The sequence below is a fragment of the Halichoerus grypus genome, chromosome 6, assembly GCF_964656455.1.
Source record: "Halichoerus grypus chromosome 6, mHalGry1.hap1.1, whole genome shotgun sequence".
In the NCBI taxonomy this organism is placed as follows: domain Eukaryota; kingdom Metazoa; phylum Chordata; class Mammalia; order Carnivora; family Phocidae; genus Halichoerus; species Halichoerus grypus.
The window spans coordinates 69,955,060-69,982,715 of NC_135717.1; the positions used below are offsets into that span (position 1 = coordinate 69,955,060).

The 27,656-nt window shown below is 35.5% G+C and overlaps 1 protein-coding gene across 9 annotated transcripts in view; it reads right to left on the reverse strand.

Moving 5' to 3' along the window:
- The window catches only part of ARHGAP12 (Rho GTPase activating protein 12), a 124,806-nt gene that overhangs the window by 7,573 nt on the left and 89,577 nt on the right, over positions 1–27,656 (reverse strand). For all 9 annotated transcript variants that reach the window (XM_078075343.1, XM_036099601.2, XM_078075342.1 and 6 more), the window contains 6 exons: positions 19,584–19,645; positions 14,180–14,261; positions 7,680–7,781; positions 4,704–4,802; positions 1,608–1,710; positions 64–180 (listed from right to left, as the gene is read on the reverse strand). In XM_078075343.1, the coding sequence (XP_077931469.1) occupies positions 64–180; positions 1,608–1,710; positions 4,704–4,802; positions 7,680–7,781; positions 14,180–14,261; positions 19,584–19,645 (565 nt within the window). The remainder of the gene's footprint in view (positions 1–63; positions 181–1,607; positions 1,711–4,703; positions 4,803–7,679; positions 7,782–14,179; positions 14,262–19,583; positions 19,646–27,656) is intronic.

The following is a 27,656-nucleotide window of genomic DNA, read 5'->3' on the forward strand; positions in this document are numbered from 1 at the left end:
TTTAAAATGTCTTATTTCTGATTTTGGCCAAAGTTCATTATTATAAACATCACTTCTACCTACCTTTAATATAACCTTTTTCACGAACAGCTTGCAAAGTGGGGCGCCGTGTAAGAAACTTCTTTAAGTTTTTCTTGGTTTTTTTCTGTTCTGAAGAATCTATGCTAGACACTTTCGTGGCTTAAGACAAACGGATATTAAGCATTTCATAAAATAAAAACTTTTTGATAAAAATTTTTCCACCAGCACTCAAAACATATTAATTTCATATGTAAAAATCAGTTATAAATTCAGTTATTCTAACTTTAATATAGTTTAAGAGTAGTAGGTCAAGAATCAAGCTAACACAGACCCAATTTCAAAGTGATAAACCAAACAAAACATTTCATTTTTATCACTAAACACTGACCACAAACTGCACCTTCTTTGGTATACGTGTTAGACACTGATTATTCTAACTTATACTCATTATTTCATAAATGATACTACTTATATCTCCTTTGACTCTCCATCAGTTTTAGAAGGTAAAATGACGAGAAAAAAATGTCCATAAAACATAAACAAAAAAAGTCCTTACCCTGCAGTATCCTTACTGGACTAGGAGTCTAGAGAATATATATCCATCACAAGTACTTGTACTTTAAGCTAACCACACCTCATCATAATTACCTCTAAACTAAGAATGGGAACACTTGAAAAATGTCCTACATTGCCATAACTCTGATTTCTTTTTTGGTTCCAATAAAAAATATCCAAAAAGTAAATTTCTTGAAAAGAACTATATCTGAGGAAATGTGAGAACAAAAGAATTTATTAGTAAAGCATTAAAATAATCAAGTTTTCATGTGTTTACACTGTTATATGTCAGTGACAATGTCAGTTAACAGGCCTAACCTTCATTAGAATGTGGGGGAACAAAAGTAGAAATGATTTTCTAATCATTCAGTTAATCCAAAGGCCAAAATTCTCAGTTGAATGTGGATTGTTAAAATACATTTAACAAGTTCAGAGCCACAGCTAATGGCCTATTTAAACAATGTAACTCACAAGGGGCCTGCATCAGAAAATGCTATTAAATTTGCTGGCTTTAGCACATACATATATATATATATCTGCACACACATACATACATATATATGAATGATCTGGAGATATGAATGCATGCAGCTGCACCTGCACAGACATATCCTAGTCCAGAGATGTTTGCCTGGTGTCCAGTGTGAACTATGGTACATGTCCCATGACTTTTGACTTCTTAAAGTGTAAAGATTCTATCTAGACCTCATACAGTAATTATGTGTTTTTAAATCAATATAGTTCAGCTTCCTGGATACCTCAATAGAAGTGCATTCTAATATACTTTTTTCTCTTAAAGAACCACGACATCTTAAAATTAATAAGATGCTGTATGGGTGCACACGATGAGGCCAAAAAGTAACAAGGAGTTAACAAGGAGAAAGTACTCCTAAAACACCAAGATTGCAAATATCTATCCTTATAATTTCCTGGTAACAATGGAGATTCCACTCAGCCTTTATATATTTAAAATATTCAAAAAATCTAAGAGAAGATGCTCAAATGACTAACAAAATAGGTAAATAACTTACAACGAAGTTTCTTAAGATCCTTATGGTCCTTCTCTTTATCATGCTTTTCTATTCCTGGGGAATCTGGTATCTCTTCTTCAATAGCTTCATCAGTTTCTACTGTCTATTGATTAAAGATTTCCCAAACACATATTACTTTTGAGATTATTTTAGATGTAATAGCATAATTCTCAGTATAATCAGTAACTGATCCTCCCAAATGATTTTAGGGAACCAATTAGTATATAGTATATATGATTTAGATACTTGGTAAATCTTTAAAAATATTCTTTTTCCCCCTAGATAGGGGGAATTCATTAATTCTGAATTTCAAAAAAGAAAAAAATGCTGATTATTCACAGGATGATGGCTTTATATACTGATAATGAGGCTATGTTCCCTCATGTAGATCAAATGCGTAAGAATGACAGTAACAAGAGTTAAAAGGTTCTGACCCACAAGCTACACTGAGAGACCACGATGAAGCCACATTCTGTGCTAACAGCACAAGATAAAGCTAACTAGCCAACGGCACATTAATTTTTCACACCAACGATCTTTTCAAATTATACTTTGTATCAATAGCTAGTAATCACACTCACAGATTCATGGATGTTAGGCATTGAAAGAAATCCTAGAACTCGTGTAGAGCCTAACCAAAGTCACTTTTGCAGGTTAAAAAACTGGAGTTCTCAAAGCTAGAATTACTGCTTTGCCCTTCACACTGATGTCTTTATCCACATAGAACTTATTTTTGTGATTAGTGCTAGGAAAGGTTCTAATTTCTTCCTGGATATCCAGCTGACCCAGTACCATTTAAAGTTTCTTCTTCCTTACTTTTCTACAGTGCTATACCTGGCATAAAGTATCCAAAGGAATGTTGGTTTCTAGGTTCTTTATTCTGCTCCACAGGTCTGTAGATCTATGCTGGTATGGACAGCATGTTGTATTAATTAATACAGTTCTAGAAGTCTTAACATCTGATAGAGCAAGTCCTTCCCACTTTCTTCTTCAAGAGTGTCTTGGATATTTTTACCCTTTATATTCTGGTATGAATTTTAGAAGAAGCTTGCCAAGTTCCAGCAGAAAACCTACTAGGATTTTGAATGAGATTCAAAAATTTCAAGTCTATGAATTTATAAATCATTTGGAAGAATATTTTATCTTTACATTATTGAATCTTTTAATCCATGATATACTTTCTCATATAATTAGATTTTCTTCAATGTTTCTCAATCAGGTTTTGCAATTTTCCCTGTTCCGTGCATCTTTCTACATTTATTGTGCATATTTCTACAGTATCTTTTGCCACTTTATAAACAGTATATATTTTAAATTTCATAGTCAACAATATGTTACTCTCTTTTCACTTGGCTTATTCCCTGATCCTATAGGCTTCAATTAAAAAAAAAAAACAAAACCCACTTTCTCTGCAAGGCCTTCCTGGATCCCTAACACTAGATTAACTCCTACCTAATCAGTGTTTTCATAATAAGTTGTATATCCCTCACCATCATAAGCCTCATCACATTTCACTGTATTAACTGCTCAGTTGTCTGTCTTCAGTAATCTTCTGTCTTTGGCTGTAAACTCCACAGGGAAAGGTGTAGCAAAGGAATTGCATGCTGCTCTATCTCCAGGGCAAAGCACTCCCACATCTGTTAAATGAATGCAGCTATACTTGCTTTCAAGGGACTGGGAACCGATTACAGTGACTAGAGCTGAAAGGCCATATTGGGTAGAATAGAAGGTACATTTGAAAAGATAGACTGGGCTCAGGTTGTTGAATTTTAATGAGAGTCACAGAAGCTTTACTGAGCAGGAGAGAATTATAAAGTTAACATTAGGAAGTTTCATATAGCAATGCTATTAAGAACGGATTGGTGGGGGGTGAAATGAAGTAAGAAAACTGTTTAGGAATTGACTCTTATCTAACATATAAAGTCCTGATGATGGTTTCAGGAATAAATGGAAAGGAAGAGACAAGATTCAGAAATATACAATATTACAAACTGCAAAGGAAGAATATTTATATAGATGGGTGAATAACTAGCTAGAAGAGGTAAAAGAGGAGGAAGAGTTAATACTCAAGATTCCAAATCTGGCTGTTTTGAACCAAGTGCATCATAAAAATTTTGGAGTTTAAAGGGACACTTGGAGACAAATCAAATCCAACCTCTCTATTTTATAAGTGAAAACACGAAACCCATAGAGGTAGAATACCTCACTCAGTAAGATCACAAACCTTATTATAATGAGGCTTCACCTATAGTCTCTGAAAGACCTCTCAATCTCTACTAAAGCCTGTGATTCCCAACTTTTTTTCAATCTCTGTTTAGTTTAAAACTGTAACACACTCCCATAAGTATTCACTTTCCTTTTTGTCACTGACATATGATCCTTAGTCAGGAGCCATGTTCCCATATAGTGAGGGCGTAAGAATATAGTCTGAAAAAGTACGGCCCCTATCTGTTTCTTCCTGCTCTTACTAACAGCAGCAGAATATAAATTTGAGGTTCTTTTTGGTTGTTAAACATATACTACATATATTATATAACGTATCATATGTCTACTATATATATATATATATAAAATACATACACGTATAAGAGGAAGTTTACCAGGAACATGAACTGAACACCTCCCTGGTTGGGGGACAGGGGAGAACTAGAACACCTCCAGGGGTAGCTAGAGAGGTGTCATGAGGAAAGAAAAAGTGCTCATGAAGAGACTAGTGCTTCATTCATTTCATACCTTTACCTAAGACCTGTCTCCACCAAATAGTACTGTTCCCAACTCATTGGTCATTGACTAAATACTCTGTACTAGGAATGGTTTGTCCCTCTTCTTGAATTACTTCTTTTTGGACCAGTGCCTCATGTGAAAATTATTTAAAATCCACTACTAGCAAGTATTATATAACTGAGAATATTAAATCATTCACCAGCCCCAAGGAATTGCTAAACTACCATTGCCTTTCCTACCTCTTGTCAAAATACATATTAAAAAAGTGTTTATTACATATAAACTGGAAACTAGATACACAATAACCAATTAAAATGCAGAAAAGAAAAACAGCTCTGAAGTAAAAAAAATTTACCTAAGTCAAACACATACCTGATTATTGATAGTACTACTAAGAACTTTAAACCAATCATTAATAACAGTGTCATTATCAGACTGAATTAGCAGTTCTGTTCCTTGACGGGTTTTCAGCTTTAGAGAAAAGGAGAAAACAAAAAAGAGGATGGTTAGTACTTTCAACCAAATAAACAAACAATATATATTTTTAAGATTTTATTGTTATTTTTAAGTAATCTCTACACCCAATGTGGGGTTTGAACTCACAATCTCGAGATCAAGAGTCGCATGCTCCACTGACTGAGCCAGCCAGGAGCCCCCAAATAAATGAATATATTCAAGCCAAAGTCCACAGAACCACCAGCCAGAAGAGTAGATGCCATAATATTATACTGAGTGATGAAAGGTTAAATGCACAGCAATGGAGTATCTTTTAATATAAAATAATCCCAGAGGAATTATTGTATAAAACATGAAGTTTTCCTCATAAAAAATTCTCAATGAAAATCTAATAACTTAAGGGTCCCAAATTCCAACACACAAATGCCATAAAACTTGCTGAAATCTAGTATACCGTATCATTAAAAAATAAGTTCAAGTATCAAAGCTGTGCATTTTTAATTAGAATTGAAACAAAATTCATTTGTAAAGAAATAAAATCTGTGATAGTTTTATGTAAATCTGAGGAATGTTTTTCTCTCTCCAGTTAAAAAATAAATGTAGAAAAAAACATATGAAAGAGTTAAAACTTTTATTATTTCCTATTTAATAGGTAAATAAATATAATGGCTTAATGCAAAGAGAAGGCACAGACAATAAATGTTACATCACTTTGGGGCAGAAACAGTACTAAATTATGTCAAATCATGAACAAGTAAGGATCTCTTTGGTTCAAAGTTTCTTACACTGGATTGACGAAAAATTTGGAGGTATTAGGAGAAAGCATTCCTCCTATTTTCTGGTTGGTAACTGTTTATTTTTTTTTCCTTGAGGAACATATGGCAATGTTTCCCAAACAACATTCTGAGACATATGCCTCAAACATAGTTCCCGAAGTAATGTTTAGAAAAGGTATTCCTCAAAAAAAAAAAAAAAGGAAAAAACAGTTATATGGTATTAATTTGGGAAATATTGCATTAAAGAAAGTTAAACAAGATTCTCTCCTTCAAAACGTCTCAGGGCTTTGATATTCCAGGGTGCTCTGATTTTCTAAAGAAAGAAAAACATCTACACCACTGCCTACATTTATTTGACCATGGATTAGTTTTCACTCTGAAATCACTTATTGAAACTGCAAGGCTAATTCAGGAAACACTGACTTCCTTTCTTGTACTTCTTTCAAGAGAGTGGGTCAAGCCAGTCAACCAATACTGAATATTCGCTGCACATAAGATATTCTCTGTTAGAGGTTCTTTCTTAAAGATAAGGAAAAATATAGTCTCTCTGCTTAAAAAAAAATCATCATCATCTAGTGGGACAAGTAATTTACAGATGATGGTAAACCTAAATTACACTAAATTAAATGGTATTTTAAAAGCATAAATAAAAAAGAAGCATCAGTATTGTGGTAGCATTTCTGATGGGTCTTGGAAAACACTGACAGAGACCGCCATGGGTCAGTACTAATAAAGAGTAAAAATCACAGCAGGGAAACCTAAGTTTCACTTGGAAAACAGCAACTGCATGAACAAGACAGAAAAGGACTGACACGTGGGGCTATAAATGAAGGCTGGGATGTGGAAGACTGTTTGTAAAGACAGTCTGAATAATTCCTCCCATCTCCATATACACACCCTTCTGCAACGTGCCTTGACTGCACTTCCATCGACAGGTGGGCTCTAGTTCCCCACAACCCTGAATACCCAGCTGGCCTTCTGACTGCTTCACCCAACGGAATACACTGATGTGTGACTTCTAAGTCTAAGCCTCAGGAAGTGCCGTAGCTTCCGCTCTCACCCTCTTGGAAGCCTGACACTGCCATGTGAAGAAGCCTGGGGCAGCCTCCTTGAGGGAGAGATCTTATAAAGAAGGAGGCCTAGCAAACTGCTGGACCAACACCAGACACGTGAACTAGACCATCCAGATCGGGGTGAGCCACTGAATGACTGAAGCCTCATGAATGGTCCCATGTTGAGATCAGAATCACTCAGCTCGGCACAATCCGAACAAACAGAACAGTTCTTTTCCTAAGCTACTAAATCCTGAGGTGGTCTGAGATGCTGCAATAAATAACTGATACAGAATCGTATATTATGGGGGGGAGGGGATTTTTTTTATTATTATTTTTTTGAGACAGAGAAAGAGAATGAGAGAGCACAAGCAGGGGGAGCGGCAGAAGGAGAGGGAGAAGCAGACTCCCTGCTGAGCAAGGAGCCCGATGCGGGGCTCAAACCCAGGACCCCAAGATCATGACCTGAGCCAAAGACAGCCCCATAACAGACTGAGCCACCCAGGTGCCCCTACTGGGTGTGTGTGGGGGGGGATTTTTAATGACAAAATGGAAAGGTTTCAATTTATTTTTCAGTATTAGATTTGTAGGTAAAGGAAACCCCCCCCCCTTTTTTTTAAGTTTTTATTTATCTACTTGTCAGAGAGAGAGCACAAGCAGGGGGAGCGGCAGGCAGAGGGAGAAGCAGGCTCCCCGCTGAGCAGGGAGCCCGATGTGGGACTCGATCCCAGGACCCTGGGACCACGACCTGAGCAGAGGGCAGACACTTGACCCACTGAGCCACCCAGGTGATCTGGAACCACACGCATTTTCTTGTTGGTAGGGAAAGGCAAGATTGTGGAACAAAGGTTTGTCATCTATAGTCTGAGATCCCATGACTTACGCAAATGAAGCCCCCCGCTCTTCGTGACCGCTTCTTCTCCCTTAAACTATGATACCAAACTGACTTAATGACCAACTTTGCCTTAATCAGTCACTGAAATACAGCTCAAAAGAATTCAAAAAAGAACATCCAATTACTATGGTTAAGAATGTGAATAATACCTAGAAAACAAACATATTACCTCAAACACATTCTTTTTGCTGGATTTATCCTTCGAAGCCATCTCCACCGTCGCCCCCTTTAGGTCCACTGTGAACTCTGGCTTGGACTGATTACTCCCAAACTTCATTTTAGAAAAAAGGAAAAACCTTTGTGATGTTCATGTACACGTGTACATCAAAAAGAATTAAGACCAATTATTAACAATAAACCAAATAGGTGATTACCTCAAATTTTTGTCTTTATTATAACAATTCCTACTTTAAAACTGAAATGTCTGTAAGATATGAATATATTGTTCATAGAAACAGAAATAAAATGGCTCAACTTCCATCTTAATAAAAAAATATAAAATAAAGCCACACTAAAATCTTTTTCACCCATCAGTATAGAAAAAAAAATTCCAGAAGTTAGATGAAAAACTATGTTTTTAATGATGGACTATATGCTGGCTAATTGAACATAATAATAAAAAACACTATGTTTCTCATAGAGTATGGGGTCTTCATATGCAAGTGGAGTATAAACTAGAATAATGCCCAGAGAGGGAAAACTGGTAATACTGTATTTGCAAATTTACAAACACATGTATCCTTTGGCTTTAGCAATTTCATTTCTTGGAAATGATCCTAGACTATATATGACTAAGTAAAAGGATGTGTTCAAAAAGGCAAGGCAATATTCTTACATATGTATAAATAATATCTGGCAGATAACAAGTGCTTTTCCACCTAATAAACAGTCTCTAAACCAATGTGATTCTCTGCTTTCAAGAGTTATTTCCTTATCGACTATTTATATTGTCAACAACTTGTAAAAACAAAACTCTAAGCCCCATATTCTTTTATTCAGCCTTTGTTAGAAATTATAACTAGAGCCAGATGCTAATAAAGCCTCAGCAATTTAATAAGGAACTGTGAAAAGAATAGGAAGACAGCTGACATGGGTGGTTTGAAAAGAAAAAGCACTTAGCTAGCTATTATATTTTGTTAACCAGATAAGGAAAAGATTAGCAAGTAGCAGAAAATTCATGTTAAATATAGACTTACTCTGCATCTTGCCATCATTAAGTTAAATTTTTGTTAAGTCTGTTAACTAAGAATAGAAAATAGCATTCCTATTTACTGAAAGGTTTAGAGGTTTTAAAATCTTTAAGGGCTAATGAACTGTCATCTTAAGGTGAAAGATTTGTTACAGGAAATTTCATTTCTTAAAATATTTTCAAGTCATATTATGTTTGTCACTGGAAATGGATCTTACCCATCAACCTAGTGATATCTTATGCACTATTCATAACATCAGTAACTACTCAGTGGCTTCGCATTTAATAAATGGTTCAACTTCATCTGTTTACTTCATCTTTTCAGCTAGCAACGTGGACTTAAATAATGTACTTGTTATAACAAAACAACATTTAGGATATTATTTTGAATGTATAAGTGGGATCAAAACAAAGTTTAGGATATTATATGAAATTTTTATTAGTGGAATCATAATAACAATCACAAAAATTTTAACTATTCTACAAAGTCTTGCCCTTCTTAAGTACCTTTTGTCATTCAAAAGACATTTAATAAACCATAAAGCTACAATGGGCAAAGATAACTTTCTGAGTAAAAATGATATATCTCAAAAGTTACAAAACTTAAATGTGCACATTTAACCGAATGGTAAAAATCAATGTACGTAACTTGTTGCCATCACATGCTCTGTCAATGGTTAGCTATAAGCTAAGATACAAACAACTAACCAAGTATGATAGGGCAACCAAATACAAGTACAACGATAGGGCACAGAATGCTGGTAAAAATGCATTCAATACGGTTGGCAAAATTTTGTGTTTGTTATTCATCCTTTTTCAAACTTTAATTCCACTCGATCATACACCCTCCAACATATTCGGGGCAAAGAAAATGGAATTACTGTGGCAAGGGGCATGCAACAAGAACACATACAGTGACAGCTGAAACAGGATCAGATTTTACATATGCAGGCCGACGATTGACAGAATTTTTCCAAGAAGAAAGCAGCGAAAGCAAGAGCTCAGAGACTGAGCCCTGTTGGCAGAATGACTTGATGGAGAAAGGGAAGAAAATGATGTCATAATAATGCACAATGGCAAAATGACACACAAGAGAAAAGCATATGGAACCAAATGGGACAAAAATACAATTCTACAAGCAGACACAACACAAACAAAGCTTAACTTCCAAATATTTTTATAAAGCCCCTCTCATTTATATTTCAGAATAGTTTCTCTTACTACATAAATTCATATTTTATTTTTAAGGTGAATGCTTTATAGAAATTACATTAAACAGACTTGTCTTAGCCTATATTCACAACAGAAGACTTGAGGGGTAATAGGGAGAGTCACATCTGGCCCACTGCCACCTTGCTCAGCCCCCTACTCAGAAATCCCTGAGCTTCCCTCTTTGTGACCTGCTGGGCAACTGTCCTCTGGTATCCCTTTCTAAGTCCTCTCTTGGGAGTGGCCCTACCATCCAGTTGGCCTTCCCCTTCCTCTAAGACAATGGTTCTCAACCACAGGGAATTTTGTCCTCTGGGGGGCATCTGACAATGTCTGAAGACATTTGGGGTTGTCACAACTAGAGGTGGGGATGCTTCTGTCTCCTGCTAAATACCATACTATTTATAGGAGAGCCCCCAGAAGAAAGAATTATCTGACCCAAAAAGGAGACAAATTTTAGAAATTTAAATGCACATATAAGTAAATTTGAATAATTAGTGGTATTTGTAGGGTGATTTTTGTAATACTCAAGGAATATGATGAATGATATCTGAAAGGGAGCACAATACATGTCATGTCATATTGTCACCGTGCACTTGTCAGTCTTCCCCATTACAGTGTAAGCCATGAAGACAGAGACCATGTTACTTCCAAAACCTCCAAACTTTTAACACAATGCCTAGAACAAAACAGGCTTTTATATGTCTGTTGAACAAACCAGGTGAAATGAAGTAAGAAAAAAAGCAAGTATTAATTTATGCTATTGATATCACAATCCAGTAGACAACTAATACACAGAAAACAACTGGAATGTATCCAGTCTAAAGGAGAAAGAATGGCTCACTGGATGATACAGCATCTATGTAAAATTTATCTTATACAGTGGAGTTGCATGCTGCATATGTACATTTTGTTTACTCAATATTAACTATCCATGGAACCAAAACTAAATACAAAGTGTGAATTATTTAAAAACTAAAACAAAAAACAACTTCAAATAGAGTGGATGATTTTGCTCAGCCTTCAATCAATGAATATATGCTCTGGAGTGAGCAAAAGATTTGAACCTGCTCTTTCTTTAAGTGGACCTAGGTGTAGGTTTTTGCACTGTGTGAAAAACTAATTTTTAAAGAACAAAACTTCTGCAACACGGCCCCTTAAAATAAACCAAACTCAAAAACAATAATGATGATAATAATAACAACAACAACATAAACCAAACTCAACTAGAGGAAAAGCAATCTCCCCCCACATCAAAGGCCAAAGATGGTTCTGCTAACATCTTCCTAAGAGATACTCAAGGACAATTTTCACTGTAGGTGATTTTTGTCTTTTTGGCTTATATACCAGCCTTAGACTCTCATCCTCAGGTGTGATTTCACTATACAAAAAGGATACATTTTACCTACAATAAATCTACTTGGTGACTGAGCAGAGAAACTATTTTTTTTTTTTTCAAATCATTTTTAACAATTCTAATTACGGAGTTAATTAAGAACCCTCTCACATACTTCACCAATTTTTAATATTTATGAATGTTGTTTAATGCCAAAATACATTATACACACTCACACACTTTTTATTTGAATAATCTTACTTGCTTTTATTTAGACCACTTAGTTTTCATTCCCTTCATAAGTGTTACATATGGAAAGAAAAAGCAAGACAGTCTGATCTTTAAATATGCCATAAAACAAAAATTAAGGATTGCATAACCAAGCATTTTATCACCTTCCACATCTGTTTAGTTTTTATTGAGACTATAAATACAGTAGGACTGTATTTTATTTAATTATACTAATCTGAAATGATGATATACTGTATGATTCACAATATATTAGTAAAATTTCATTTAAAGGCAAAAATTCAAATAGCAAATCCCCCAAATTAAAAACTCATTAAGAATTCTACAATTGCCAAGCTGGCTAGCTCAGTGAATTTTAAACTCTGCCTCCACTATTGCCACAGGGCAACACAGTGACACAGCTCTGGCTGATGAACAGAAACACCTCACACCCTTTGTCAGGATGAGATTTAATTATGAGTTCTGAATTATGTAAAACCTTCATGAGTGAAAATCTTAAATAAAATGCAACCAGCCTACTAACAATCATGTACTAACAATCACTTAACATCTTTTCATTTAAAACGAAGTTTCCATTTTCTTTTACAAGCATACAAACCTGCCTACCTAAATGATGCCTCTTACCAACCATAATGCTCTACTTTATCTGTATATACCACAACCTCCAATCTTTAGGTATCAGAAATTATCACATAAATGCCCATTACCCAGCTTTCTTTGGGTACTTTTTTTTTTATTACTTATTAATCTCTGTTTCTCCATTCCTCTTCTTTCATTCATTTCCTGCACTCAATTTCAAATAAAAGTTGAGCCACAAGTAGGAAGAAGAAATAATTGCATAACCCTGTAGAAATGCATTAACACAAACGAGAAAGTACCATATGCTTTACCTCAGGGGGAAAAAAAAAGGAGAAACACATAACTATCAATTTAAGATAAGTGAAACCAGACTTTCAATCTTTAAATATGGAAAACATATATTACAGGTCAGTTCCACTGTATTGGCTAAACAATGAAGCAAATCAAAGGTGAAGTAAAACAGAAGAAACATTCTAGAATGTTCATTTTAGTGCCCAATCCAGAGGATTTTTGGGTTGCCATATCAAAGTATTTGTGGACTAACATGCTCTGTGACATTCCTGTTTTAGAAGAATGTTAAATGGCTGCATTATAAATGTAGATGAGTAGAATTTGCTTGAATTTTATAAATAGATTTTCTTTTTCAACAAACATAAGGTCCATAGGTCCTGTTCAATTTTAAAACGACTCAGTAAATGTAAGGAAATATTGGTTAAGGTAGGATATAAAGCAAACTAAAGACATTAGATTGATTTCATTTTATATTTTATTTAAGCATTGACCTTTCAAACTCAATTACCAAAAATTTTTGGAACTATCCAGAGCATGGCCTCTGGAGACAAAATGCCACCTAGATCTGCCACTTAGTAGCTAGCTATACAACCTTCAGCAAGCTCCTTAACTGATATATACCTCATTTTCTCAACTACAAAAGGGGAAGGGGGGTTGATAAAGAGTAGCTATATCAGACTTAAGAAGATAATATATACCTAATCATCTGTCCTTAGAAGAGTACCTGATACATAGTAAGCATTCAAAAAGTGTTAGCTGTTATATGTCACAAATTATAATTTTTAGTATTTGTATTACAAATTAACTAAGGAGTAACAATAGTAAACATTCAGACATACAAAAAACTTCAAAACCCCATGAGTAATGGGACATTTACTTATTCTTCTAAAAGCTGGCTGACATTATATACAGATATGGACACCTGAATCACCGACTAGTATCCAAAGATCAGATTACAATTCAAGGTGGGGCTTGACATATTTCTTTGCTTATTTTCTGACTAGCTGAATTAGCCAAGTCACAAGCACAAGGAAGTTTTACAGGTATCCCCTGCTTTTCGAAAGATCACATTACACCACTTCGCTTTTTACAAAAGACTGACATTAGTACCTGTTTTTGCTAGCCAAAACAAATCTGATGAGTATTTCCACTTCCATTAAAAAAGGTTAAAAGTGAAAATAGTGTTCAGTGTTTGTTGCACTGCAAGCAATTAATGGAGGCAGCACGCACCCTGAGCAAAGTGGCCCACTAAGCTCCTTCTCAGGAAACCACACTCAACACGTCAGCATCCCTCCACCATAGTTTTCACTGTGTGAGCATCTGTGTTTTAGCTCCTCTGTGCATCCATTAGCAAGATACATATCCTAAGTATCAGAAAAGCCTAAAAGGTTTTTTTTTTGGGGGGGGGGGTGGTGGTCTGGGAATGCTCAAAAATTTTTCCATATAGATTAACGATAACTGCTTCTTTGCTTTACAAAGGTTTCATAGGAGCACCCTGCTTTTGGACAGCACGGGAAACCTGTAATACCCCGGAGCCGAATCAAGATACCTATTTTGTCCTATAATGTCCAAGTAGTAAGCCCATCTTTCAGTTCAATGGATAAAACAGACCTTGTTGATTTTAATAATACAACTAATCAGACTTCTAATTAGCCCTCCTCTTTTGTTACAAGTCAAAATGCATCTTTTAGAAAACTTTACTTTTATTTGCACACCAGCTGTAGCTAGAAGGACTCTGAAATACTTCGTGAAATTCAGGTACCATACCATCCACATAATTTAATGTGTAAAGCCTTCAAAGAGAAGAAATACTTACCCAACTTGTGCTGCTTCCTTGAGTTTTGGTAAAGAGTAAAGATGAACCTTGCAACACGGCCCAAGAAGACAACCAGTTCTTTCTGTAAGTATAAAGAGAACCAACTAAAGCTTTGCTATTCAGTTTTTCCAACCAAATTTAAAATATTACAACCTAGTTATCAATGTTGCCCACAATTTACATTCATTATTGACATTCTGTTTTTATCGAGGATTTAATGCTAACGGAATTACATTCATTTCATGTTTCCAAACTGACCATAAAGGCCCCCCAAACAAATGAAGCTAATAGAGATGTTATCAGAATAACAATATACCTAATTATGTTCACATGGTAATCCAGCACACTTGTGATCAAGGGTACCAAATTACCTTGAAGGAACATGAACTGAACTCTGTATTTGGCAAGAATTATTCATGATTAAAAATCAGGAAAACTTGTCCACCTCACCTAATTCTTTATAGATACAGATTGTTTTATATTTCTTGGTTATCTCCCTTCCCCTAATAAGGCTACACTAGGTAACTGGGAGATACTAGGCACATTAGTAGATAGTAGGTATAATAAATTACATACTCATTGATCAGAGGTTACTAAGATGAGGTTTCTTTTATATTTTTTATATTTTTTGTTTTATTTTATATTTTATATTTTTATATTTATATATATTTATATATTTATACTTATTTTATTTATATTTTATATATTTTTATATTTCTTGGTTATCCCCCTTCCCCTAACAAGGCTACACTAGGTAAATGGGAGATACTAGGTACAATAAATTACATACTTATTGATCACGATGTTACTAAGATGAGGGTTTAATTGTCTAAGTTATAAAATCAACACATATATATCAAAATTCTAAATATAAAAATGTATAAGAAAGGTCCCCATTTCTTCTCCTTCAATCCACATTCCAGAGACAACCAATGGAATGCAATCATTGGCAGACTAAAATGAATGTCAAATATGTCTACTACAGAAATTTATTAAAGCAAACCTTACTGCCAAACATACTGACAGTTTTGTGAAAATTCTATGGGCACTCAAAAGGAGTTCTCCATTTTCAGAATGTAGAATTTAATAACTATCAATTAGACCTACTTTGTTATTTTCTATGTATACTTGAACTTCATGGATTAAAAGTGAAATAAAGTTTACTACTATTTTCTATTTTTCCTTTTATTTCCTGTTGTTTTTGCTTATGGCTGTTGATGCTACTTATTTGGTGAATGGCTATTCTTAATGATTAGATCTTTATTGTAGATTTATCAATGGTTTTGACATGCCTGTTTGTTTTTTAACTTTTCTGAATCATTTTTATGATGTTTTCTTTATATATAATATTTAGGTGGGTTTTGTTTTGTGCTTCAATCTGAACATCTTTTTCTTTCAACAGGGGAGTACAGTCCATTTACATTTATTGATATTGATTATCTGTTTGGCCCTTGTGTTACCATTTTGTTACATCTTCATTTTATTGTTTTGTGTGGATCTCAAGGTATTTTGAAGGGATTTATTTTTATTTGTAAGCTTATTTTATACTCAATCTTCTATTTCTATAGAGAGCATCTACTAACTCCTTCCTCTGAAAAATGCTAAAATCAGTATATTTCCACTTTAAATAAACTTTTTGAATTTAATTTTCAAAATCAGAAAAACCATAGAACTAGTAAATATATCTAAGAATATTGGATTTTTTTTTAAAGATTTTATTTATTATTTGACAGAGAGAGACACAGTGAGAGAGGGAACACAAGGAGGGCGAGTGGGAAAGGGAGAAGCAGGCTTCCCACTGAGCAGGGAACCGATGTGGGGCTTGATCCCAGGACCCTGGGATCATGACCTGAGCCACCCAGGCACCCCGAATATTGGATATTTGAATACTGAATTAACAACAGCTGCCTCAAAGACTGAAGCACTTGCGTACCTGAGTTGCAAGCAGAATTAGTCACATTTTTTTCCTGGAAAAAAAATTAAAATGACTGATGGTCACACTACGATTATTTAGACTTGAGTATCTGGCAGGTAGACATTATCTCAAAAATAAATGAAGTGAGTCTGTCGTTTAAATGATAGTATTTGTTGACAAAAAATTGAAGCTTTCAAAGGGAAAATAGAATTTTGGAAAACCTGGCATATCTGCCACTGTGAGGTTGACAATTTTCCAATATCTAATGACTTTTCTGATGATGTTACCGATTTGTGATTCTTTGATATTATAAAATATGTCAACATTTGAAAAATCAGCAAACTTAGTGAACCAGTATTTTCCACATGATCTGCAAGATGCTACAAAATTACGTACAGGTAAAGATTCCTTCAAAATGCAACACAGACCAATGCTTTTTTAAGATTTTATTTATTTATTTGAGAGAGAGAGAGCACGAGAGCAGGTCGTGAGGGGCAAAGGGAGAAGCAGACTCCCCGCTGAGCAGGGAGCCTGATTCGGGGCTCGATTAGGGGCTTGCTCCTGGGACTCTAGGAGCGGAAGGCAGATGCTTAACCGACTGGGCCACCCGGGCTCCCCCAGACCAATGGATTTTGACGTAACTAAGTATGAAAAGTTCATTAACAGTTTTTCACAGTCTTAACTTGTGGAGTTTTGGTATAGCAGAAGAATACACGCAATTATCTAAGAAGAATATTAAAACACTCCTCCCTTTTCCAACTTTATATAAGAAAAGGATTATCTTCATATACTTCAGCCAAAATAATGTATCACAACAGACTGACTGCCAGCAAAGATGAGGATCCAGCTGTTTTCCATTAAGCCAAATACTGAAGACTTGCAAAAATGTGAAACAATGCCACACTTCTCAAGGAAAATTTTTGTATTGGAAATACAGGGGGTTTTCTTTATAAAAATGTTACTCACGTTAACATATAATGGGTTATTAGTTTTAAGAATTAAAAAACTTAAAATGTCTCAGTTCTAATTTCTCAAATCTACAGCTATAAACTATACACACAAAAGTTCTTTGCAGTAATCAATAATTTTTAAGAGTTTAGAGGGGTCCTCAGATCAAAATGTTGGAGAACCACTAATATACAAGAAATTAAAAAACTAGTTTGCTCAACTCTACATAAATACATTTAAAGATGAAATGGATGATATTCTTTGGAAAACATAAATCACTGAAAGTTTTCCAAAATAAGCAGAAAATCTCAAAGACTAATTACCACAGGAAAAACGACAACAATGAAAAAAAAAGAAAGGGGCCAAAAAACTATGTGCACTACATATGCCCAAAAGGAAGAGGAAAAATAGACCCCATTCACAAGTGACTTCGCCCAAGGAACAATTTAAGGAACAAATAATTGCAGTATTTGTAAAGTTGTTTCAGAGCACTTAAAAGAAAAATTTCCAAGTACTAAAATGTGACAAAAACAGTTCATTTAGAGCAAATCTTAAAATCTTAACTACATGTAAATTTTAAACTCTTCTTTACACAACAGGCTGATTATAAACTCATAGCATTTTAGCAGTTCTTAAAAACTGGGGAAAATGCAACTTGCTTATTACAAAGAGTTAATTACCTTAATTCATTAGGAGATACCATACAACCAGAAAAGCCAACAACCCAATAGACAAACAGATAGAGGAGATGAACTGACAACAACAAAAAAGACATACAAATGGCTTAGGATACCCTACCACACTAAAAAGTAATACAAATTAAAAATATTCTCTCTCTAGGGACGCCTGGGTGGCTCAGTCGTTAAGCGTCTGCCTTCGGCTCAGGTCATGATCCCAGGGTCCTGGGATCGAGCCCCACATCGGGCTCCCTGCTCTGCGGGAAGCCTGCTTCTCTCTCTCCCACTCCCCCTGCTTGTGTTCCCTCTCTCGCTGTGTCTCTCTCTGTCAAATAAATAAATAAAATCTTTAAAAAAAAAAAAAAAAATTCTCTCTCTAATCTCTATTAGCAAAGATCAAAAAAGTGGACAACATATTGAATTGGCAAAGATGTGGAGAAATCCACTGCTTTTGGAAGTATGAACTGCTTCAGTGCCTTAGAGCATAATATGGAACACTATCAAAATGACTACTGCACATAGCTTAGCAATTCCACTTTTGTAAAATCTATTCCACAGGGGTTTACATATTTGCAAAATGAACTATGTAAGATGTAAGTGTAATACTGTTTGCAACAGCAAAACAATGTAAACATTTTTTTTTTTTAAAGATTTTATTTATTTATTCATGAGAGACAGAGAGAGAGAGATGCAGAGGGAGAAGCAGGCTCCCAAGGAGCTGAGAGCCCGATGCGGGACTCGATCCCAGGACCCTGGGATCACGACCTGAGCCGAAGGCAGACACCTAACCATCTGAGCCACCCAGGCGCCCACAATGTAAACATTCTAAATGTCTAGCAGTAGATAGGCATATTTACCTACCATATGGCTAAATAAACTAGGATACAGCCACACTATAACCACGGAACAGTTAAAAAGAATGTGGTGGCTCCACATGCAACAAAATAGAACCATCTACAAAATAAACTGTTCAAAGACTGTGTTTAAAAAATTAATCTATGCAGGGGCACCCGGGTGGCTCAGTCATTTGAGCATCGGACTCTTGGTTTTGGCTCAGGTTATGATCTCAGGGTTGTGATAGCCAGCCCTGCGTTGGGATTGGCACTCAGCTCAGAATCTGCTCAAGATTCTCTCTCCCTCCCCATCTGCCTTTCCTTCCAATGTGCGCACTCGCACTCATTCTCTCTCAAATAAATAAAATCTTTAAAGTATATATAAAGAAATTAATCTATGCATATAGAAATAAATATATCCTTTATCTCCGAAGGAAAACACTACATCTCATTCATTTAACTAGTTGCCTCTGGGGAATGGAAATCATGGCTGGGTAACTGACTTTTGGCTAAATACTCTGTATTTTGTTGTTTTACCGTGTGCACTTACTGCTTACTGAAAAAAATTATTTATTTACTTATTTATTTTAAAGATTTTGCTTATTTGACAGAGAGAGAAAGAGAGAGAGCACAAGCAGGGGGAGGGGCAGAGGGAGAAGCAGGCTCCCCACTGAGCAGGGAGACCGATGTGGGACTCGACCCCAGGATGCTGGGATCATGACCTGAGCCAAAGGTAGACGCCCAACCGACTGAGCCACACAGGCGCCCCTGAAAAATTTTTTTCAAATAAAGCTAATGCTTGCTCAGAATCCTATGCTTTATCACCCCTGAATTTAATATAATCTTAAAAAATATGTCAAGACAAAGGAAGATTTTCATACATTTCATGACAATCCTACATACATATTAGAAAATACATTATTTGAAATTTTATGAACCTTTTAATCATTTCTAATAGAATGTAACTGTACTCATAGCTTTTATTTATTTCAAATAAAACATGTCAGAACATTAATGGTTTTTGTACTTACCGAACCTTTTTCCCATTTTCAGTAATTTTTGTTACATTTAGTAATCCATATTTTTCTTGACCCTATGGAACACAGTAAAACTGTTTATACATCATTCATATAGACAATGAGGTCCAAATTCTTACATAGGATTGAATCAAAATGATCTGGTACTCTAAAAATTAGCTTAAAAAAAAGATTAGTCAGTATGTAATATGCTTAGTTCTAAAGTATATTAGGAATACAATTTCCTAACACTTCTGTATAGTTATTTTCAGTAATTTTACAATTAAACTTTTCCTCTTCTCAAGTCCTGGCAACCATAAGGTACTTTGCTATCAAATCAGATTTCCACATGAATACCACTAGTCAGCACTGGAAAAATGATTTATAACTTCCTGTTCAAAGAAAGTAATATAATGCTATAATGATAAATACCACAAAAAGCAATTATTTACTTTGCTGTTATTTTACAGCAATACAGTCTGAAAATCATTTAAGATACTAACCTGCTTTGTCAAATGTAAAAATAACTAGATAGAACAAATGCAGTAACTGCATTAATAAATTACTCAAAAGTAAATGTTATTATGCATAGAACTGGCCTTAAGGTGGCATTAAAAAATTCAGTATGAGCTTCATTACATATATTGTCAGATGGTAAACTGGGGCTCTGGACAAACCAGATACACTAGTTGGCTGATGTCATATTAGTGACCCAGCTTTATCATCAAACCCCAGGAAAGCAAGAGCCACTTTGCTGAGGTTAACGGTCATCTTAAAATTCCTCCAGGTAGAAGAAAGGAAACACTTTCCCATTGCTTTAGCTTCCAATATTCAACTGAATTTAATCAAAATGAGTCGGTGTCTACAGCAATATCATCAATATTAGTAAGCACTGTATATACATGACAGAGCAAATGTACTTCAACTGAAACATACATACACACAGCACATAGAAAAAATATTCCCAATTCAGAATTTATTTCTATTTAATCCATACCTCGGCTATTTTCTCAATGTACTTCCTTTAGAAAAAGATAAATCTTTCTTGTATGGGACATAATGTTTAAGAAATAATGTTTGAAAGTTTTTGCCTAGCCTGATTAAAAACTCTCACCTATAAACGAAGCTGATAAAGTATTAATGTTAATTCATTTGTAGCATACTGGGAACTTGGGAAATAGTCACATGAAGTTTTATTGTAATTTTTTCATAAAGCATAGATCTCCTTAGATATCCAAGTCTGATACTTCTAAGAGCTGTTGCCTCTTAACAAAACATCAATCACACAGTTACAAGTATGCACAAGATATTAAGTAAAAACATTCCCAATTTACTATCAGAAGCAGGAAGGAAAAAAAACTTTCAAAGATATAGGAACTAAGTACAACATTAATCTGAGAGGATGGCACTGCTTATGTGAGCTAGGGAGCACAGGAATTAGAAGAGCAGGAGTGGCAATCAAGCCTATAAAAAATGCCAAAGCTGGAATTGAACAGGACAAAAGAGCTGAGGCATGAGGGGAACACCGAAGAAAAATGTTAGGGATAGGAGTAGTGACAGACCAAATAAGCTTAAGGATGAGAGAGACATTCTAAATCAGGGATTCTTACCTGAGGCAATGGATGGACTGAAACTGGTACAAAATTGTGCGTGGATAGTATATACATTGTTCAAGGGTCCAGAACGCTCATGAAATTCTCACAGGGATCAAGACCCCCCAGTACTAATGCTCTAAGTATTAAACACTCTAACTTGAACATAAAATAAGAACAAAATTTGCCACATCCAAAATGTACAAATACAAAAATACTTAGCATACAACATGGTTAAGTGTTACGAGAAAAGTGTATCTAACTTAACCTGAGAGACAGAGGGAGCGAAGAGACAGCTTCCTGGAGACTCTTGAGCTAAGGAATTGGGGTTAGCTAGATGGTGACAGTAGAAGAAAACAACAAAGTATAAAGGTACAGAAGTGAAAGAGAGCATATCATATCTGAGGGCCTTTAAGTTCCCTCAAAGTAATGGGTGAGGTGAAGTAGCAAAGAAATGCAGCAGTGTAAAGTATGAACTAAGAAAGGATGGCAAGACAGGGAACCAGCCAGAATACATTCTAGTAATTACCACAGGAGATGGTGAAGGCCTGAGCTAGGGCAGTGCCTGTGAGCAAGTGATGAGGAGCCGAATTTGAGAGATTCAGAAGACAGAATTGACAGGGACTGGACAGGAGGGTAAGAGGGCAGATCTGAGGAAAACTCCCAACCTTGAACAACTGGGTAGATGGTGGTATCTCAGTTTTAATGACACTTTTTTAGAGAAGCTTTCCCAGACCACTCTTAAGTAGGAGCTCCTCTACACCTCCCATTATTTACCACTGGCCCCCCAGTTTGGTCCCTTCATTGCACTTAATGCAAAGTACAATTACATATCTTTTATTTACGGTCTATTTTAATGGGCTGTACACTGGGACCATATCTGCTGTGTTCATCAATGTATGACCAGTGTCTATAGCATGTAGTTGATGTTTGATACAATACATATCTGTTGAAGTAATTAACCAACATATTAGCAGTGCTATTCCAAGAAAGGGATATAAAAGAATGCCGGTGATGGAGAAAATAAAGCTTTAACTTTTAAACACTGAAGTTTCTTTTTTTTTTTTTTAAGGTTTAGCAAATTCTTTATTCATTTTTACTTCATTTGTGTATAGTTTTCTAACACTGAAGTTTCTGAATTTGATATAAAAGTGCTAAAGAGGCAGATGAATAATAGAGGTTTGGCTATACAGGTGAGAGGTTCGGGGAAAAAATTTAGACAGATTTTGAACATACTTTTTTTAAAAATTTTATTTTATTATGTTATGTTAGTCACCATATAATACATCATTAGTTTTTGATGAACATACTTTTTGGTGTACTTTCGCTACTTAATATGATTCAAAATGAACCAATGTTTTTGTGTTGCTTATTAAAGAAACTCCATAAAAATATCTTGTTAAATCTTGCAAAAAATGCCCATATTTACACACGAATATTTCTTAGTCTAAATATATTTGATACTCCAAAGGAAACTTCATACTGATAATAAGCAGAAATGTTTTAATAAGGACTAGCAAAATATGGTTACAATTTAATCAAAATGACTGTACTTTATAGATTACCCTATCCTAATAGGGTTAAGAAAACAATAAAATGTCAGTTCTATTAAGTAATCTGGGAAAATTTCCACAGGCTCATAATCACTTTGCAGGCTCCAGAATTTTTTTTTTTTTTTTTTTAAGTAGGCTCCATGCCCAGCATGGAGCCCAATGTGAGGCTTGAACTCCTAACCCTGAGAGATCAAGACCTGAGCTGAGATCAAGAGTCGGCCGCTTAACCAACAGAGCCACCCAGGTGCCCCTGCAGGGTCTAGAATTTCTAATCAATGTTGCATTCATTTAGTAAAACAGGAATTTCCCAATTTGGCTAACAATTATTATATACCCAAATCAATACAACCCATCAAAATCCTTATCTTCAGTTAATCATGCAGTAAGTATTTTTTTTTTAATACAGAGTAACTTTGCACAGTGATATAGTGGTTGAAGAAGAACCAGGTGATGCAACTTCCAGAACAGGTAAGTTGACAAAGAGAGAAGACAAACTAGTGGTTGCCAGGGGAGAGGAAAGGTGATGGGGAAATGTGGGGTGAATGCTTAATGGGAATGGGTTGCCCTTTCAGGTAATGAAAATGTCCTGAAGCCAGGTAGAAGTGATCACTGCACACTCTGTAAATATACTATATGCCATTTAAATGTATACTTTAAAATGGTTAATAGCTAGTTTTCTGTTGAAATTTCACCTCAATAAAAAAAAAATATTTTAGGTGAACGTAGGTGGCTCGGTTGGTTAAGCATCTGACTCTTGATTTAGGTTCAGGCCATGATCTCAGGGTCATGAGGTTAAGCCCTGTGTTGGGCTCTGTGCTGAGCATGGAGCCTGCTTAAGATTCTCTCTCTCCCTCTCCCTCTGCCCCTCCCCCCTTCTCTCTCTCTCCTCTCTAAAAAAAAATTTTTTTAAATATATTTTAGGGGCGCCTGGGTGGCTCAGTCATTAAGCGTCTGCCTTCAGCTCAGGTCATGATCCTGGGGTCCTGGGATCGAGCCCTGCATCGGGCTCTCTGCTCGGCGGGAAGCCTGCTTCTCCCTCTCCCTCTGCCCCTGCTTGTGTTCCCTCTCTCGCTGTGTGTCTCTGTCAAATAAATAAATAAAATCTTTAAAAATATATATATACATATTTTAAAGAACTAGTGTTTTAAAAAATCAGATGTTTAAATCATGTTTTTTAAAAAGGCTTTAGAACGGTTCTATTCAATGAAAAAAAAATTATTATGTCCATAATACTTTTGCTAAAGGAAGTGTTAAAACATTCTTTTCTCCAATGCATTTTTTTCTCTCCAATGCATTTTAATACCATAATTGGAAATACAGGGTCAAAAACTCAAGTTTCCAAATTATATATTCTTAAATTTTACTCAGTATTCAGTGACTGGTAACTTCAAAATGCACATTTATCTGTGGAGTACTACTCAGCCATAAAAAAAGAATGAAATCTTGCCATTTGCAATGACATGGATGGAGCGAGAGAGTATTATACTAAGCAAATTAAGTCAGAGAAAAACAAATACCATATGATTTCATATGTGGAATTTAACAAAATAAAGAGAGAAGACAAACCAAGAAACAGACTCTTAACTATAGAGAACGAACTGAGGGTTACCAGAGGGGAGGTGGGTGAGTGGATGGATTCAATAGGTGATGGGGATTAAAGAGTGCACTTGTGATGAGCACCAGGTGTTGTATGGAAGTGTTGAATCACTATATTGTACACCTGAAACTAATATAATACTGTATGTTAACTGGAATTTAAATAAAAACTTTAAAAAATAAAATGCACATCTGTCATAGATACACTGGGACAGAGACTGGGTTCTTAGATCAGTCCACAAAATCCTATTTAACCCACACTGTACTCATACTGTACAGAAATAGAACACTGATCTTTTTAAAAAGTATATGCTGGGAATTTCAAAAAAGGATTTGAAGGGGCCATGAAAAATAACAATAATGCATCTGAAAATTGGAAATGAAACAAGAAAAAAATGAATATGTTTAAAATTTGTATTAAGGGATGGAATTTTAAATCTGGTTTAATTAGAAGAGCTTACATGAAAACATCATGCTAAATGAACAAAGTCTGTCAAAAAAGACCGCATATTATAGGATTCTATTCTTATGAAATGTCCAGAATAGGCAAATCCAGTGAGACAGAAAGTAGATTCCTGGTTGTTCAGGGCTTGGTGAGACGTGGAGGTTAGACAGGTGATACCAAACAGAATGTGGTTTCTTCCTGAGGCGAGGAAAATATTCTAAAATTGACTGTGATGACGGCTGCACATATCTGAATATACTAACAACCACTTAACTGTACACTTAAGTGGGCAAATCACACAGTATATGAATTACATTTCAATCAAGCTTTTTATAAAAACAAAACAGAAGAGACTAAAGAGGTAGATGGGCAATTTGCAGAGATTTTAAGATGACATCAGATAGCTAACAATGATTACAGGATTTTCATTCCTAAATTTGTAGCTTCCTTTTTCTTACCACTAAGGCTTAGGATTTTAACTCACAAAGAGGGAAAAGATATCTCCTTGTATTAACTGGGTAAGAGTGAGAAAAACAGGTGAGACTCAGTGGAAACAGCACAAGCTGATAGGAGGGAGCGAAGGGCCAAGAGAGGGAAAAGTCAAGGAGGGAAAAAGCCTCAATGAAGAGGGGCAAGACAGCATGGAAGAGGTGCCCTCTGGAGCGGGAAAGCAGAGTTGTATGTTTATGGGAAAAAAAGAATGGACTCAGGTAGAATGAACAAAGCTATTTCATCTTTCACTCTAAGACAAAACAATGAAAGAAAAATACTGGTGAGGCAGTTCCCTGTGGTGGCCAGCAGGGGGTATCGTGAATCCAGGATGGTCTAGCTGCTGTCAAATTTGAGAAAAGGGGTAAATGGTTTGGGAAATAATTTGCAAATTGACCTTTTAACTCCATGTGGAACATTTGCAAATTCATGTTTCTAGGCTAACCTAAAGATTCCTTTTTACCAAAATATAATTTATAAAAGGTCTCCTTAGCAATTACATATTACCTATATTTAAAGTAAGTTAGAAAGGTTTTCTGTTTTTTGCTAGATGCATTGTTAAGAGTACTGTAGTAACAACACCTTAGATTCATACAATAATTCTTGACACCACCACTAAAATCATGGTCACTTTCATCTTTAATGTTTATGTACCCAGGACAGTGTTAAATAATGCAAAAGACAAAAAAGAGGAAAGTAGTTACTCTATCCTTTAGCAGGAGTTTAAAACCTTAGTAGGGAGATGAGGGGGGTCCATGAGGTAACATTTACACTATTTGATAAGTGACTTGGAAATCCAGGAAAAGACGAAGAGATCATTATTATGCTAAGGTTAGTCTGGCAAGGCCTCTTAAAGAGTCAGTCTTAAAAACTTTTCTAACTTTGGGGCACCTGGGTGCCTCAGTCAGTTAAGTGTCTGCCTTCAGCTCAGGTCCTCATCTCAGGGTCCTGGGATCGAGCCCCCCATCAGGCTCTCTGCTCAGTGGGGAGCCTGCTTCTCCCTCTCCTTCTGCCCCTTCCCTCCTGCTTGTGCTCTCTCTCTTCTCTGTGTCAAATATATAAAATCTTAAAAAAAATTTTTTTTCTAACTAAGTGTACAAAAGCCAAGGACCATTGTAGGCAGAGGGAACCACCTGAGCAATGTCAGAAAGAAATGTGTAAAACATGTGATATGAACCATAAAAGATCTGATTCAGTTAGGGAATGGAAAGAGAGTTAGAAAAATAAAATGACATCTGTGGAAACCTTTGCCTCTAAAAAAAATCAGAAGTATCCCATTAATAAGTCTATTACAGTTTTATAAAATAAGGAAGTAACAATAAAAGTTTGTCTTTTAAAAAGCTTTAAAAGTTTCATTTATTCATTCAATAAATATTTACTGAACAGCTAATATATGGTACACAGTAGTTACTGAGATTACTCTCTTCCTGCGCTAATGAAGCTTTTCTTTGTCTAGTAGGGAAGAAGGACACAAAGAGAGGGTTTGAGGTTTCTAAAGAAATAAAAAATGAAAAGTGTTATTCTATTTAATATAATCAAGTAACATATAATTATATGCTACAAAGAGTATTACAGAGAAACCTGACCAAATCCAGAAGATTTCGAATAAAATTCTCTAAGGAAGCAAAATCTGCACTGAACTCTAATGAATGAACAGACGTTAACAGGCAAAGATGTGGGAGAGAAATGGTTCAGTGGGCAGAGGAATGACATGTACCAGGACCTTGAGCTGAAAAGCAGGCTCTTTTGAGGAAAGATGTACAATGCGGCTGGAGGAAAACAAGCAAGGAGGAAAGAAGAGGACAAAAGAAGTCTGAGGCGAGGCTGGAGAGGCAGTCAAGAGCCAGCGCATGCTCAGTCTTACAGTCCTCATTAAAAATTTTGGCCTTCATCCTGAAAGAAAAGGAAAGCCACTGAGGGGTTATAGCAGAATCAGCCAACTATGGGAAAGATAGGAGGGACTACAAAGACACAGATCAAGTAAACTTTCATCCAAGTTAAACCAGGTCTCTGAAGAGAGTCAACTGGAGATTTTCAGTTTAGAGCAAACTTAACAGTTGAGATACAGATCTCTAATATTCATCCGGCATAGACTGGGCATTGTATTTTAAGAATAGAACACCTGTGCTCATTAAGAAGGAGGGAAACTGCTTACCTTTGGACTGCTGGCCTGAGGAAAAAAGATTAAAGTATAATTTGATAGCATTTTCCAGGGATTTTTATTTTTTAAAAACCAAGTATCAATTTGTCACTTACAAATATGGTATATAAATTAATCATGAAGATACCCTATTTTGCATTAAAAGGGGCTTTTAAGTCTCTAAAACTGATTAAATTCTTAATTTAAACCTATTTTAATTGTGATTAGTATCTGAAAAACCAATGAAAGTTAACAGAAGCCCAGGAAATATTT